Here is a 15692-nt window from a genome sequence, read left to right on the forward strand (position 1 = left end):
TGACTACTTGTTTCTCCTTGTCCATTTTGTAAATTCCTTAAACTTATTAAGTAATTAAAGATCTGGGAATACAGAGAAGCTTGGTAGCTTAGCAAGTGTGTTTGTTCTTCACAGCACTGAGGGGCTGGAAGAGAAACAAAGTCCTAGGTGGAATGTGAAGAAACCTTGCTCTTCCATATTGGTTTCTGTTTTGTTGTTGTGTTTTTTGTTTTTTGTTTTTTTTTTTTTTTGCTATGGTTCTAGGCTGCTTTTCTTAAAATAAAAAAAAAAGTACGTATTAACTTTAATTTTGTTTGACTTTTAGGCACATATCTTATTGTAATAACAAAAAAGAAGAAAGTAGGTGAGATTTTCAGTCATGCAATTTGGAAAGCGACAGACTTTGACATCCTCTCCTACAAGAAGACCATGCTGCACTTAACTGATATTCAGGTAGAAGTGGATTGACTGGGGGGTGGGGAGGAATTGCTTATGTTGATCCTTATTACCACAGGACTACAAAAAAACTACAAAAGTTGCGGTTTTTTTTTCTCAGAATCTCTTTTTTAACTGTACTTCTGATTTCTTTAGACTACTTTAATTGTTGGAATATTTGGGTGTGGATGTATATAAAGTGATGTCATATGAGATAACCAACTAACATTGTGCAATTTCGAGTATCAGACCCATTGAGTTTGATCAGTGTCTTGGGCATTTTCCCCCCTTTTAGGATGGTAGAATATGGTAGGATGAGGTGGTCTGTTGTGCTGTATCTGTTCTTGTTCCTGAATCCTCTATCATTTTTCCTCCCCTGGGGGCCTTAATGAAGGCTCTGCTTGCCTGCTGTACTGCAGAGGTGTTCTAGTGCTGCATTTTGTGCAGGCTGTTACAAAGCAGTCTTCCCAAGCCAGTCATAAAACCAAAACCCTCTTCCTGTTGCATCTTTCTCTTAGCTTTGCTATTCTTACAGTCTCTGAAATAAGCTGCCTTGCCGACATCTAATTATCTACATTGCTTAATTTATGGAATTGTTCAATTACATAATTACCCAGCAGGGACAAATTGATTTTGAGAGGGAGGAAAAGGGTGAAGGTTTTTAAAAATAGATATGTTGTGGATTGATAAAGAGTAGATAAGTGTCTAACCATCGGAGCTGAAAGGGAATATGATTCTTCTTTTGGGAAGGGAACAAGATTAATCAGTATGAATCAGAACGCATTAGTTATTGAGATAATTTTAACAGTAAGTTTTGTAGCCTTTCTTTTGCATTCCTGTCTTGTCTTTTTTTAAATAAATGGTTTTCAGGGAAACTAGCTTGTAAGAGTAGGGTATTTTGACAGTAATGAATAACAACTTCTATTTTTCCTCTCAACAGTTACAGGACAATAAAGTATTTTTGTCAATGCTTAGTCATGTTTTGAGTGTGGATGGATTTTACTTCTCAACAACTTATGATTTAACGCACACTCTGCAACGGTTAGCCAACACCAGCCCGGAGTTCCAGGAAATGAGCCTACTGGAGAGGGTAAGTATTTCATCTTTGTATCTCTCTTAGATGTTGTCAATCAGTCTGCATGGCATAAGTTTATTTTATGTGGTTGGCGTTAAATCACAAACTAAAAGCTTACAAAAAGTTTAGGATGAGATTGCCCCATTACACTTGAACCTAGACTTCCTGCTCTCTTTTTTAACAGTGATCTAATATGCACTAATACCATCTGCTATCGTTTAGCATGACCCTCACTTTAAGTAAAAATGACTTTATTTTAATCATTGAATTTGTGAAATGGATTCATGTCTCGATTAAATACAAATCTTATAATAGTGTTTTCCCTTCCCCCCCACTTCTATATTGCTAAACTGTAAGCTATACTATCTCTGATCTTGTCAGTCCAGCTGTGCTGGAGCAGTTCTCTTGATTAAGAAGCTGTGACAGCAGGAAGCAAAAAGCAACCAAACAAGTGTGCAAAGTACATTAAATAAAATTATAGTTCAAGTCTGCTTCATGGTGTGCCTAGAATAAGCTTGGGAATTGCTGGTCTGTACTGCTTCAGTACAGAAGTCTGTTACTGTTACCATTACAGCTGAGCATACTCGTCCACTCAAATTTCATAGCTTGTTAGCAACATCAAGTTTTAGAAACTTGTTTGAATGTGGTGTCAGACATTTAAATCAGGCAGGTTAGAAGTGCTTTCTGAGATGTCTCATTTAAATGAATTAAAAAAACTTGAGATGGAGTTTGCCTCTGCCTTCAATATTAAACACTTCTAATTGCAATGGGGAGGAGGGACAAGTGTGGGGAAAGGTATTTTTTTTCTTTGTATTCTATTATTCCAGGATAGTGTGGAACAAAACTGGAAGTTTATGGCTCTTAGCACTGGTATTCTATACCAGCATATATAAACTATGCTGATTCCTTATGTTTGAAGCATGGGTTTAATATGTTGTTGTCTTAAAGACAGCAGAGCCACACAGCCAGACACAATAGAATTAAAACTGTATTGTGCTTCCAGAGTTCTGGAATTCTTATTCTGGTAAATAACTGTATAGTGCAGCATACACAAGGTTTAAGCTGCCTAAGCAATAAAATGCTGAAACCTTGTAAGTGAAAAAGGTGTGTGGGGGGGCGTTCCTTAACAGTCCTAGTAGAAGGAAACAACCCCAATATGAGTGCACTAACACATCAAGCCATGTTCTTCGACTAGTTCAAACCCTACTTGTGGTATCTTCTGGCAGATAGTTTTATCTTTTTCTGTTAGATCAAGGAATATTCCAACACTGAGCTTGAATTATCCTCATCCTCATTGATACATTGTCTTGCCCACCTCATCTTAGAGTTGAGATTTGTGCCGTCTCCCTAGAGCCTGCTCTCTGTTCTGCAGCAAATGTCACTGGTGACTAATCTGCTAGCTTTTTGGAATGTGCTCAGCAACTTGCTCAAGACGTCCTTGATGTGAACTGGGAACAGGAAATGCATGAAGTTGAAGAGAATCATTTATGCAGCTGAAAATATATTTTCTTCAGCTACAACTATTGTTCAACTTCTGATTCTCAGGATTATAAGGAGTTCTGCATGCAGTAATAAACACTCTCCCTATCTGCTCGCCTTAAGGATGTTACCTTGCTATTGTTCTTAATTTGGGGTAATCTCTTTGAGCTTTGTTTATGTAGAACAAATTTGAATGTTTTCCTGATGCTATAGCTGAATTGTTAATGGCTTAGCACATCTGAAGGGTCTGGTAACACCCCCCTCAACGATGGGAGAGAACTGTTCTCTAACAATCTTAATTTTATTCAGATTTCTGTTTGAAGATATATGAATGGTACTAGTGAAAGAAGGGTGTTTCACCTCCATGCACATCTGTCTAAACATCTAAACTTGCATAATGCATGGTTATAATGGTATTACCCTTATGTTGAATAAACAAGTGAGGGTTTCTAAAAGCATGATTTATTGTGTTTTTTTTTTTTTTTTGGTGCAGGCAGATCCACGGTTCGTGTGGAATGGGCATCTTCTTAGAGAATTTGCTGCTCAACCAGAGGTAAACCCTTTGTATTGATTATGTTGATACAGGATTAATATACTTATACTAAAAATATACAGCATTTTCCTATAATTCTCTCATTTCAGATAGAAATCTAGCATAACTTGGTTATATCTTCTAGTTGAACACAGTGACAGTCTTCTACTTTTAAGTTTCCAACTTTATGTCAATGTCCTCAATAGCACACAGTAAAGCTGGCTCTTCAGAGGTGTCTGCTTTCAGTTTACATGAGCATGGTGTCAGCACAGTGTCTTTTTGAAGTACAACTACTAACTTTTCTTTAGGTGTAAGCAAGGTTCAGCTCACCTCTCTGAGTGCAGTTTAAACTCTGCTTGCCTATTGAGTAGGTCATAAAGCTGACACTTGATTAAGACACTTCATATTCTTCATATTTCCAGTAGAGACTAACACAATGTAATTTCTGAATTCACTTAGTCCAGCAAATACAAGTGTAGGACCGTGAGCTGCACCTGTAGTACCTCAGTGGCCAGACTGATCCAAGTTCCTTCCTCCTGGAGGCTTTAGAAATGTATTCAACTTACGGAATTGTCTGCACTACAGCAAGCTTTTCTCTTTATCTGTACTTCCCATTTATGCAAGTGCATGATGCAGTTTCTATTTCTGTCTTGGTAACCTGTGGAGATGTGCTTTTATGTTAAGCACTGTTTGAAAAGGCTGAATTGTGCACTGCTTCTGGAATGTGAAGATACGAATGAGCAAAGAGCTGTTGTGCATCTTCCAGAGGCGTATGAATGGGGAGATGGTTTAGATGGTGTTATACAAACAAAGCTGGGGAAGTGAGAGAGAACTTGTGGTGGGAAGAGCAAAGAAAGCTAACTGGCTGGCTGGTGAAAACAGAAGTAGGAGGCAAGACATGGAAGTTGAAGAGGGAGATAACTGATGTGTGAGAGGAAGCGTGACCTAATGCTGCCTACAGGTGGTTTGCCATAGTAACAGCTGCAGGTAATGAGATGCAGAAATTCTGACTTCTAGCATTGGAAAATTTTAATCTTAAACTTCATTGAAAGAGTAAGTTATTCAGGTGTGGCAGGATGGGAAATATACTGGAACAAGCATTTCAAGTATTAATCACAAAGAAGTATTCCTTACTGAAGTCTTGTGTTGCGAACTGCTATCTCAGCTTCCTTCCTTCCGCTGAGATACAGCAAATAAAAGGTTTTCAGTGTGGACTGGTTTATATCTAGCATGTTTGTAGACAAGTAAATGCCTTCTAAAGAACAAAGCAGCTTATTTCTGTCTTTAAACTTTTCTCTGAAAGAATTACTGCCTCCTAAATAGAAAGTAAAGGGTATCAGCCGTGTAGATTTATCTTGAACTCTTAGACAAACCTTAGTTAACAATCTTTTTTGGCTGTTTAATATTTTTAAAACACATTGTGTGGGGTTTTCTTCTTTGTTTCAGATCCACAGGTTTGCTACGCCAGTGATGCATGGATGTATCCTTTTATGCTGTGAAGCTCAATGCTGAATTTGGTGCTTTGTTTGCTATGGAGTTTGATGTTGGCAATGTAACAACATCATATCATAATTGGGCTGTAATCTGTTCAGATATGAACGCTACATGTAGTTTGAGAGCCCATTTGCACGGTAACTCATCTGGATATTCTGCTTTTAAGATCTAATATACTTATTTTTACAGGCATAGTTTGCATAACTGTTTTTTAAGGAAGTAAAGGTTAAGATGAATATCAGAAGTGTTCTTACATCAGCCTTAGTGCTTCTTATCTTGCTGTAAGCATACCTACACTTAGCATTTACACTGGATTTAAAATAAGGGAGAATAGTGTTGACTTCAGGAATGCTTGTGAATGTTCCTGTTGAATAAAAAGATGAGTAGTTGTGCTGAAGGCTCCTGGAACACTTCTCCTAGCTGGCTGCTCTTCCTGCACACTTTGGGTAGCAGCCTTCTTAGCAAAGCAGTCTTGAGTTTATTTCTGAGAGGGAGCGTAGTCCTGCAAGTAGGTCTAATGCTCTTTGGAAGCAATGTTCTTCATGCAGTGTATGATCAACAGCAAGTCCCTGCTTCTGACTTGGCAGCGTGAAAAGGAGTGGATAAGACTTGACGATAATTTATGCAGCATTCTCCTTATCTCTTCTGCTGCAAAGGCAGCTCAGGTGTGTGCAGGGAATGAATGGCTTCCAGGCTGCATCAGTTGCTCTGGTAGGGCTGTTAGCAACTGGCAAACTTCCAGGCCTTCTTTCCTGTGACTTCATTTAATGAAAAATGTTGTGGGAGTAGCTGGAGAGGCAAGGCAAGATAGCAAAAGGGAACTGTCAAAACAACCCAATCCGTATCCTGCTTCTGCAGGTCCTGGGTGGAAGAGTCTGGGTGGATTGCAATTAGCAATTGGCAGACTGCAATTAACACCTTCCTCTGTCCTACTTTCACTATATAAATAATTAGCATGAGTAATACATGGTGCTGTACTGCTCATATTAACCAAACATGTTAGAGAACCCAAGAATTCAAACTGTTTTTAGTGCTGGAAATGCTGTGAAGAGCCTTAAGCGGAACTGTAATAGTGCCACTACAAGCTAATTCATTAAAATCAAATCAAAGATCTCTTTCTATATATATTTTGTTCAGCTATCCAGACCAGGGTTCTGGTCTTGCAGTGATGAGAAATAATGGACTTGAGTAATTGAGACTTCAATCAACTGAAGCCTAAACTGGCACTAGTATTTCCCTTGTTGCTACCCCTTCTCTCTCCTTACTCCCTCTCCCTTTCCCTCCCCTTCCCCTCCCCCCCCCGCCCCCCCCCCCCAAAAAAAAAAGGCAACTCTTAAAAACAGTAAGTTATGTCTTTTCATTTTTAGAGTGGATGTAGTTAATAAGCAAATTGACACTTAAGTTGGGACAGACTACAGACAAAGTGATGAATATTACATTACATTCCTGGAGAGCAAAATGTTTTGGATTGCTTAAAGCTGTTTGGGCTTTGCAGCCTTTCTTTCCTTCCAAGAAGGATTTTATATTAGTGTGAGGTTCTGTTGATTGCTTCCGATCTGGTATGCTAACACTGCTGCCTGCAGAAATTGCCTGGTTCAGTCTTGTGCTTATTTTAAAGCTACAGATTTCACTTATTAATGGCAAAGGATGAAAGCCTGTGAAAACCTGGAGAAACTTCATGGGGAATGCTGGTCTCTATTGAATAACCTATTGTAAATCTGATAAAGGCAATTGTAAGTAGAACAGAGCAGGAATCCGAAATTGGTTGTTAATGACCTATCTTTTGTTCATTGCTTAAACTTAGTCTTAGAGTTCATTTGTCACTTTGGGTATGTAGCCTGAGCAGGAAAGCATGCTTCCCTAAGAAGCTCACACTGAAGGCTTGGTGTGCATTCCCCCGCTTGGTGTGGAAGCCAGTCTACTTTACTGCTGGTTCTGAAATCTCTAAGTGTGATATACATTCTACCTTACAGGTACAAGGTTTAATAGTCTAAGATATTTCCTTCTCTAATGTAAAGTTTTGAAGTGGTCCTTTCTGTTAAAAGCAGTAGGGACAAGAAACTTAAGACAGCTTAATAAAGTGGATGAAACGGCAAGGAATAGAACTTCAGAAGTCAGTCCATCTAATGATATATCTAGGACCATAACGCCAGATTAATCTTATTTTAGGAAGTCCCACTTCCTAAGAATTATAGCAGTTTCAATGTATGTTCATCAGTGATATGCCCTTTATGCTGTATTTTAAGCAGCCCCTACTGATACTAAGAAGTTAAATTCTCTCAAGTTCAATGTTTACCTGTTATTGATATGAGAAATGTTTCCAGATTTCTTTGAATGTGATTACATGGTTCCTAGATGTTGACTATTTCTTGATATGTAAAAATACCCTAAGAAAAGTTCGGATTTTTTTTTTCCTTATTGATATTCATCAGTTATCACTATGCACTCTTGTTCTATTAACGGCAAGTGTTTTGACTGGCTGCTTGTATCCAGAAGAAGCTGTTTCAGGGCTGGTGTACGCTACTATGTAAGAGGTAAAATAAATTTTCTTACTTTAGATGGAATTCGCTTTTTTTAAACATGTTTCGTCCTCTAAGACCATTTGCTGTACAATAGATTGAATAAAAATAGTTGATATCAAAACTTTAGTGCTTCAAAAGAAAAACAGGAACCTGTATGAGGAACTGAGGCATGTTCTGATATATTTTTTAAGATTGTCTCTTTATTCCTCCTAGAGGTTACTGGCTTGACAGGGGTTAAATGCAAATGCTTGATAGCCCTTTTGGCCTGCCAGTAAACTAAACTGAAAGCATCATTGGTGCTGCCAGGGAAACCCTGAATAGTGATGTTCTCTAATTGTTTCAGGTTAAAAAGTGAACAAGGAAATGGTTTAAATTACTTTCTTTGCTCTGTGTGAGTCCCAACAACCATGCTTTCGAAGAAATAAGTCAGTTTATGCAGTACCTTTGCTACTGAATTATGGATGTTGTAGTGTCAGGGCACTTGTGTTTTATTTTCTATTAACCTATTCAATTTCTAGGACTGGAATTATCAAAATGCAGTAAGCACAACTGCGCTTCAGTAGTTAAATTTGGTACAGATCATGTTAAACTTCTGCCAAAGGCACTTTTAATTTACTGTCTTCAGGCAGCCATAGTATTTTCATGCTTTTTTGTGTGTTTAGAGGGGAAGGGTAGGAAGCCTTTTGCTGTTATGTTGTTGCTGTTCTGCAGCTAGCCTGATCTGGTTAATGAGGTCTTTCTCCTACTTAGGTATTGATTCAGAAGGACATGCAGCTAACTTTGTTGAAACGGAACAAATTGTGCATTACAAGGGGAGCAAAGCATCATTTGTTCAGGTAAAGTCAGTGTAATGAGCTGCTGACTCGCATAAGGGGTATGTGCATGTATAGATAAGTCAGTCTTTCTGTATTTCTGTAGGTTAAATATTTAAAAAATATGTGCACGCACACACAAACTAAACCAACCCATTTTATTTTAAAATGGCAAGTAAGTTTGTAAGTTTTGTTGTTTAAAGTTATTTATGTATTCTTTTTCAGACCCGTGGATCAATTCCTTTTTTCTGGTCTCAAAGACCAAACCTCAAGTATAAACCAAAGCCACAGATCAGCAAGTCAGTAAATCATGTATGTGAGTGCTTGTTGTGTCTTGGGGGTCTCAATGTATTTCTGGGCTTGTGTAGATATGATAGGGTGGCAGACTTATAATCAGATGAATAAAAATAGGCAATATTGTTTTTAAGTAGCAGTAAGAGCCCTTGTATTACCTGAGAGAAGTTCAGAGCCTGAAAAAAAAAAAAGTTCAATAGTGAGGGTAATGTTTTCTCTTTGGCTCTTGTTTGCAAGGGTTTTAGTAGTTGGACAATGCTCATTATCCATGCCTGCCGTAAGGAGAGCTGCATGGTCTTGGGGGGTGAAAGCAGAAATACACTAACACAATAGAGAACAACATTTTTTGGGTTATAGAATTGCCTATGCAGTATCATCAAAAAGATGATTGTAGAGGAATTTCTTGTAAATCACATCTTAAATCTGTCATCACGTTTCCTTTCTTTTCTAGATGGATGGCTTCCAAAGACATTTTGACTCACAAATAATCAGCTACGGAAAGCAAATGATTGTTAACTTGGTATGCTTTCACTTCTTCCTGAGAAAGTGGCTGTTCTTTCAGGCAGGCTTACAAATAATGCTGTCGTTTTTCCTTTATTTGTAGGTTAACCAAAAGGGTTCTGAGAAGCCTCTTGAGCAGACGTTTGCAAAAATGGTGAACAGCATGGCAAATGGAATGGTCAAGTACGTGAGAAGTGAAATGATCCATTCCTCTGTTTAAAAACTGAGCTGAATGATTAATGCTTCATCCTTTCACCAGATAGCTGGTTTGTTAGTTTTATTTTTATGAAGTCACCTGCATGTGACCAGTACCCCTACCTCAGAGCTTAAATGCTAAGCAGGCATGAGACTGGAAATGGGACAAAGGGGAGACAAAGCAAAGAAGGGAGGTCAAGGGTCATGGTAATGCCAGCATTGGAGTAATGGTATGCTATGAGAACTGTGGTTTGGAGATCTTCTGGCTTTTTTGGGGGGGGAAATCATACCCTATAGAACAAGCTTCTGGTAGAAGGGCTTGGTTATGTTGCTAGCTTAGTAGGGGAGTGCTAAATGTGAGTAAAAGAGTATTGGAGATAGAGCTGGAAAAAAAAGAGTGCTCTTCTCACACTTGCACTAGGCTGGTATTGATATTTTTGCTGTACAAAGTTTGTGGAATTCTGTGCATCTTTATTCTCAGTTCCACCAGCTGACTCTCTAGCAATACGTAAAACTTTGTCAGGGTGTTTGTAGGGATGATTTCTGCTCTGTATGTGTCTTTAAAAAAAAAAAAGCGTTTCTCACTTTTTCTTAATACTGCCAAATTCCTTTTTCTATTTTTAATTTTGACTGGCATTTACCTGTCAGACTTACATGACTTGAGTCTTCAATGCATGTATGTGATTTTTGTTCCCATCAATAGCCTTTACAGATTGGCAAATAACTTTTGGATTACAAGAATTTAAGGGGAAGATCTTAATGCCTTGCAGTTCACAGCAAATGTATATGTATAAATGTTAAATCAAACACCATTAACCTTAAGCACTGTTTTATCAGAAATGAATTGGCTGTTAAACATCTGACTTGGAACAAGACTTGAATTTTTATTATGGCAGAGAAGCTGTTCAAACAGAACTAGGTTTGTAGAGAGCCATTGAGGTATCTTGCTTCATGCCAGAGGAGAATGTTACATTTCAACACCTGTATCTCTGTAAGTGAGCAAGTTCAGTGTGTGTGCTTGGATCCAAAAAGGCAGAGGAATTCTGGGCAGGCACTGAAATCCTGTCAGTGCTCAAATATCCTGATTGATGCATGCTGGAAGCTCTCTTAAAAGAAAAGCAAGTCTTCTGTTGCTGCCAGTTTGATAGATCAGCCCTTCCCTTTTCTGATACCTTCATTGCAGTATGTATTTAGAAAGATGCTTCTTTCTCTGAACAGATACATAGCATTTGACTTCCATAAAGAGTGCAGTCGGATGAGGTGGGATCGACTTCAGATTTTGGTGGATCAGCTAGCAGAACAGCAAGATGAGTTTAGGTAAGGCTGGTTCTCTCACTTCTGTACTGTTAAAATAAGACTGTTTTCTTGAGCTAAGGAATACTAAAAACAGACATGTAATCTTCTGTAAAGATGATGTATTCCTATACATCAGTGCTTTCATATCTTTTATCTCTTGCTAATACCTGGTGCAAGGTTAAAGACCTGTTAGTAGGTAAAATACAGAGCCCTATTTTATGTCCCAATAAAAAGGCTTTGAGAACCACAGCAGTCCTGTGTTGTACCTTAAGAACTGCCTTTGTCCTTCGGATAAATGATTTAATGAAGAAACCAGCATGCATACAACTGAAGTTATACTTAAAAAAAAAAAAAAAATTCCTTTCCTGGTAGTTTCTAAACCAGGAGTCGCTCCTTGTGTTGACAGCAAAACTTTCTGTTATGTGCAGTTAAAAAGTTAGTGCTCCCTTGGCTCCAGCCATGTACACACTTTTTGTTGTTTTTTGAAAGTGTTTTATATCTTTAATGCACACTGTTTGTTGTAGCAGACTTTGGCACTAGCTGATTGTTGGTCTGTGGTAACAAAAGTAATCCCCAAGAAACTAAATCCTCACTTTGTTTTTAAGTCACATAAAAGCAGATTAAGCGTCCAAATCAACTTAAGTATGTATCTTGTACTCTGAGTTTGTTGCATTAAGCAATTCTTAGTCTTTGCTACTTGTAGATGTGTAGCTTGCTAGGACAATGGCATTCTTTGTTCTGCTTCTCTGATTGCTTCCTTCTGTTAGGTCCTGTGTTAGCTGATCTACTTCCTGCTTTAGGCACACTACAGAAATGACGATGTTCTAGTAACTAAAAAGTGTGAGGTGCAGAATAGAACGGGAGTTGCATGGATGAGATATCTTGCTTCGAATGAAGACTGTCAGAACAATATGAATTTATCATGTGGTAGTGAATACAGTTTTCCCCACCACCAAAAATGGGCCCCTAACCCTCCTGAAGAGCAGAATAAACTGGTTTCAGAGCACTTCAAAGAAGGAGAAATAAGTGTAGGTTTTCTACACAGCAAGGATTCATTATTAGAGTGAACGCTGAGAATCGTATCACATGTTTACTGTCAACTGCCACTGGAGGCTTACAAAAGAACCAAGCTACCAAGCTGTCTTGAAATGAAAAAGGAGGCTGTGTCTGTTACAAAATAGAGAAATGAAAGCTCTTCCTCAAGATCAGGTTGCTTCTACCTTGCTTTGTTTTATTTCATCTTGGGTGACCGTTGTTCAAATAGTAACAGGAAATACCTGAATTCTGATGCTCTTAAAAATAATTCTGCACCCCAGAGAGAGGCAAACACTTCCATCTTCTACAGATTGCAAAAGATCCGGTAGAAGGCTTACTTTTGTGTTTTAATGATTTTTAAAGAGCTGTTACAGGATATGCATTACTTAAGTTATCATGAACCAGAAATGCCTACTCTTCAGCTATGCTACTTATCCTAATACCAGTTTTAGGCAAATCTTAAGGGAGGAGGGGAAAACCAAGTTTTTGTGGGTGTAAACTCCTTTAATCTTTCAACAATGTAAAACAGTTTAATAAAACTAGTTCTTCAAGAATTAGAAAACTAGATCTTCTTAACACAGGGCTGATCAAAGTAAACGCATATGCTTCTAAGTAGGGTTCTTGATTTTTAGTACTACGTAACTCTAGTGTCATTTTTTTAGTCTTAAAATGCTGTGCAGTAGCAGTGGATCGTATACTGGTCCAAATTTGGAGTTCAGAATTACCTAAGGGAGTAACTTAATCTACAGAGTATGATCTGCACATCTTAAAGCAACTGGGAGCTTAATGCTATAGCAGAAGGATAAGTCCCATTCATGTATCCAATGGATGATTTGATTTGCATATTTGTTTCACTAGTTCAGTTATCAAAATATTTGCATGCAATTCAATATTTAAAATGAGCTGTTTAATACCAGTTACTGAGAAGTTGAGGGAGAAGTGACTGGTTTAGTTGGTTTAAAAAAAAAAAAAAGAGGTAATGATTAGCATATGTAGTTACAAGAGGGAACACCTGGATCCCTCAGATCTTCATATAATGGAGAAGAAGATGATAAGAACTGATGGTAGGAGACTTTCAGCAGTGGCCTTAAAGACTTGAATACCTTTGTGGAAGAAGTGTTCCTGACAGTTTATATTACTCCATGGTGGTGGTGACTGGACTGAAGCTGGTAACTCCAGGTCCAAATCTGGTTACTTTGCTGTTTACGCTCTGCTAGTGATTTTGTTAACTGTGGAACTAGGACTGTAATAACACACACAAACATAAAACTGAAGTCACTGTTGTGCTAGAAATTGCTCGTCACAGTGGCAGATACTAGTGAGTACTGTTCAGAGATTACCAAATGCTCATATATTGATTGCTGCTTTTCATCGTGGGAGGGGAAACATTCAGGAAGGTATCACAGTTCAAAGACATGGCCAACAACTCTCCATATGCTCTAGACAACTGTTTTGGCTGCTAGAATATTGTGGAAATGTGCACTTTATCTAGACTTATCTGTAAATACTTAGGTGGATTGTGTGTGTTAGTTATTTTCTAGTTGATTCCGATGGTAAAATCGTGACTCAGCAGGAAGGAATATTCCGCAGTAACTGTATGGACTGCCTTGATCGGACAAATGTGATTCAGAGCTTGTTAGCGCGCCGATCTCTTCAAGCCCAGCTTCAGGTAAATGTCTTATTTTTGTTTAACAAGCTCTTAAGAGCAGGAAGGCTTTGTTTGGAACTGTAACGTAATTTAACACTTCAATAAAAGCTTGTATACTTCGGTTACTGTAGCACTTGTTTGAAATGCTCTGGCCAGATTCTAGTTTAATGAATTATGTTTTTTCTAAAAGCAAATCCTAATGTTTCTAATGACCTGCTAGTGAGCTTCAATATGCTTTTTGTTTCAGAGGCTAGGTGTTTTGCATGTTGGACAGAGAATTGAGGAGCAGGCTGACTTTGAGAAAATCTACAAAAATGGTATGCAGCTCATAGAGTTCCAAAAAGAAAAAATAATCCCTTTTCCAAACAAAGTAAATAACTTCCTTAATCTTTCTCAATGTTCTCCTGTTCACAGCATGGGCTGATAATGCTAATGCTTGTGCCAAACAATATGCTGGAACTGGTGCCTTAAAGACAGATTACACAAGGCAAGTCACCCTTTCTTGTAAAGGTGTTTTTTTTGCACTTTTGGGGCTTTCTTTAGGTTTTCATATCTGAAAAGATCACTAATTTGGGGCTTGGAAATTAATGAATTTTTCAATCGTTTAGTTCAGTTGGTAAAATGTGAGACTACAATCTATAGAAGAACACTATTCTTTGCTGTGTTAGTATGAAAGGAGATAAAGAAATGCTGGAAATAAAAACAAGAAAATGAGCCTCTTCAAGGTACATTTGTGTCGTGGGATGGAGAGAAGGGTGGAAGGGAAATTCTATTTTTCAAATTTTTGTTACAAATGTGTGTGTGGTGTTAATGCAGAGGTAGCACTAGATTATTCTATGTATGTGTAGGTATTTGTTAAACATAGTACACACTTGAACAATGAAAGGACTGTAAATTTGCAATTCTGTTCCTGAATGTAAACATTTATTACAAATATTTTTCAAAACTTCTTGCAGAACTGGAAAGAGGACTCAGTGGGGCTTAATAATGGATGGCTGGAACTCCTTAGTACGTTACTACAAAAATAACTTTTCTGATGGATTTAGACAAGTAAGTTAGGCTTTCAACTGTGGGAAAACGTAGCTGATCAATATTAAACTTGCTGTGGGTTTTAACTCTTGCTCTGTTTCTCTTCCAGGATGCTATTGATCTCTTTCTTGGAAATTACTCAGTGGATGAAGTAGAACCTGCTAGTCCTCTGCACGTCAAGAAAGATTGGAAGTTCTTAGCTGTGAGTATGGGGACTTTGCTCATGTTCAGAGAAACACATGAAACCTGTTTAGTCACTTGCATCAGTAAGACAAAGTGGCAATCGTCTATTTAGTAATGGAGTGTCCCTATAATATGGTTCTGTTCCTATGGTACCTGCTTATAGGACTAAACCCAGACTGTTTCCTTGACAGAAAATGGAGTGTCCTTGAGGTATTGAAAAAAATGCTGCTTGCTTTTTTTAGATGTGCTTCAGCCCCTGGAAAGGGAGAAATTCTACTAATCACCATCAATGACTGTTTCCTTCTGCAGAAGAAGCTTGTGAGGATCTCTTCCCATATTTCATGCAGAAGCATAGATTGTAACATGAAGAAAGCTTTTTTTTTCTCCTCACCTTTTATGCACCAAAATGGTGTTTGGGGAAATTAAGGGTTTAATTGGTAGCTAGTGTTTTGTTTTTTTTTTTTTTTTTGAATACTTTAAATTTTATCCAATAGATATGTTTTAATTCTGAACCTCAGTAGTGAGCACACTTCACCACATTTTGGAACTCTCCGAAATTTTACAGTAGTACCTGACATCAGCAATTGAAGCAATTTTATGGTAAAGGTAGTAAATAGCTTTGCAATACATTCTAGCTTAAAGGAAATTAAGAAATATATGTGCTATTATATCATGTAATTATTCTTTTTTTCTTTCCCTAGTTGCCTATTATTATGGTGGTTGCTTTCTCCATGTGCATTATTTGTTTGCTAATGGCTGGTGAGTTGCTGCTGTGTTAAATTTCCCGAAATTTGCTTGCTTGTGTGGGGACTGTATGTGTGTGTTTTCCATTCAAAATGTTATTTAGAAAATATTCAGTATAAATGTGCTCCTCAGTCATACTGAAAGGTGTTTGAGCAAGGCTCTGGAGACTGAGGGTCAGCACAATACCATTAATGTAGAAAAACCTGTGGTACTATAGAAAACAAAACTAAAACTTTTTTGTAGAAGTCACTTGGGGGCAATTACTTAGCCCTGAATCCCTGAATTTAGTTCTACCTGTGTAGATGTGTAGCTCTATTCTAGCCTGGATGAATCTCCTGAAGAATCTCTCAACTATTGGCACAAAGGCAATTCAGACAAGCCAGATGTAGTCATAAGCTCAGCCTGACAAATGTTCCCCTAGCCTACATTTGTGCTGGGA

General features: G+C 37.9%; 1 protein-coding gene across 2 annotated transcripts in view; it reads left to right on the forward strand.

Moving 5' to 3' along the window:
• The window catches only part of SACM1L (SAC1 like phosphatidylinositide phosphatase), a 28781-nt gene that overhangs the window by 10689 nt on the left and 2400 nt on the right, over positions 1 to 15692 (forward strand). The window contains exons 4-20 of one of the 2 annotated variants that reach the window (XR_003495043.3): positions 305 to 432; positions 1355 to 1504; positions 3462 to 3521; positions 4947 to 4980; positions 7427 to 7528; positions 8267 to 8352; positions 8554 to 8640; positions 9074 to 9142; positions 9227 to 9306; positions 10537 to 10635; positions 13180 to 13318; positions 13545 to 13614; positions 13712 to 13784; positions 14254 to 14347; positions 14436 to 14528; positions 14752 to 14827; positions 15211 to 15268. Coding sequence is in view for 1 of the 2 variants with exons in the window: in XM_027450151.3 (XP_027305952.3) it covers positions 305 to 432; positions 1355 to 1504; positions 3462 to 3521; positions 4947 to 4980; positions 7427 to 7528; positions 8267 to 8352; positions 8554 to 8640; positions 9074 to 9142; positions 9227 to 9306; positions 10537 to 10635; positions 13180 to 13318; positions 13545 to 13614; positions 13712 to 13784; positions 14254 to 14347; positions 14436 to 14528; positions 15211 to 15268 (1422 nt within the window). In the remaining variant the exon portion in view is untranslated. The remainder of the gene's footprint in view (positions 1 to 304; positions 433 to 1354; positions 1505 to 3461; positions 3522 to 4946; positions 4981 to 7426; positions 7529 to 8266; positions 8353 to 8553; positions 8641 to 9073; positions 9143 to 9226; positions 9307 to 10536; positions 10636 to 13179; positions 13319 to 13544; positions 13615 to 13711; positions 13785 to 14253; positions 14348 to 14435; positions 14529 to 14751; positions 14828 to 15210; positions 15269 to 15692) is intronic. The other variant, XM_027450151.3, reaches the window with a different exon arrangement.

Source organism: Anas platyrhynchos, chromosome 2 (assembly GCF_047663525.1).
Source record: "Anas platyrhynchos isolate ZD024472 breed Pekin duck chromosome 2, IASCAAS_PekinDuck_T2T, whole genome shotgun sequence".
Taxonomy (NCBI): Eukaryota; Metazoa; Chordata; class Aves; order Anseriformes; family Anatidae; genus Anas; species Anas platyrhynchos.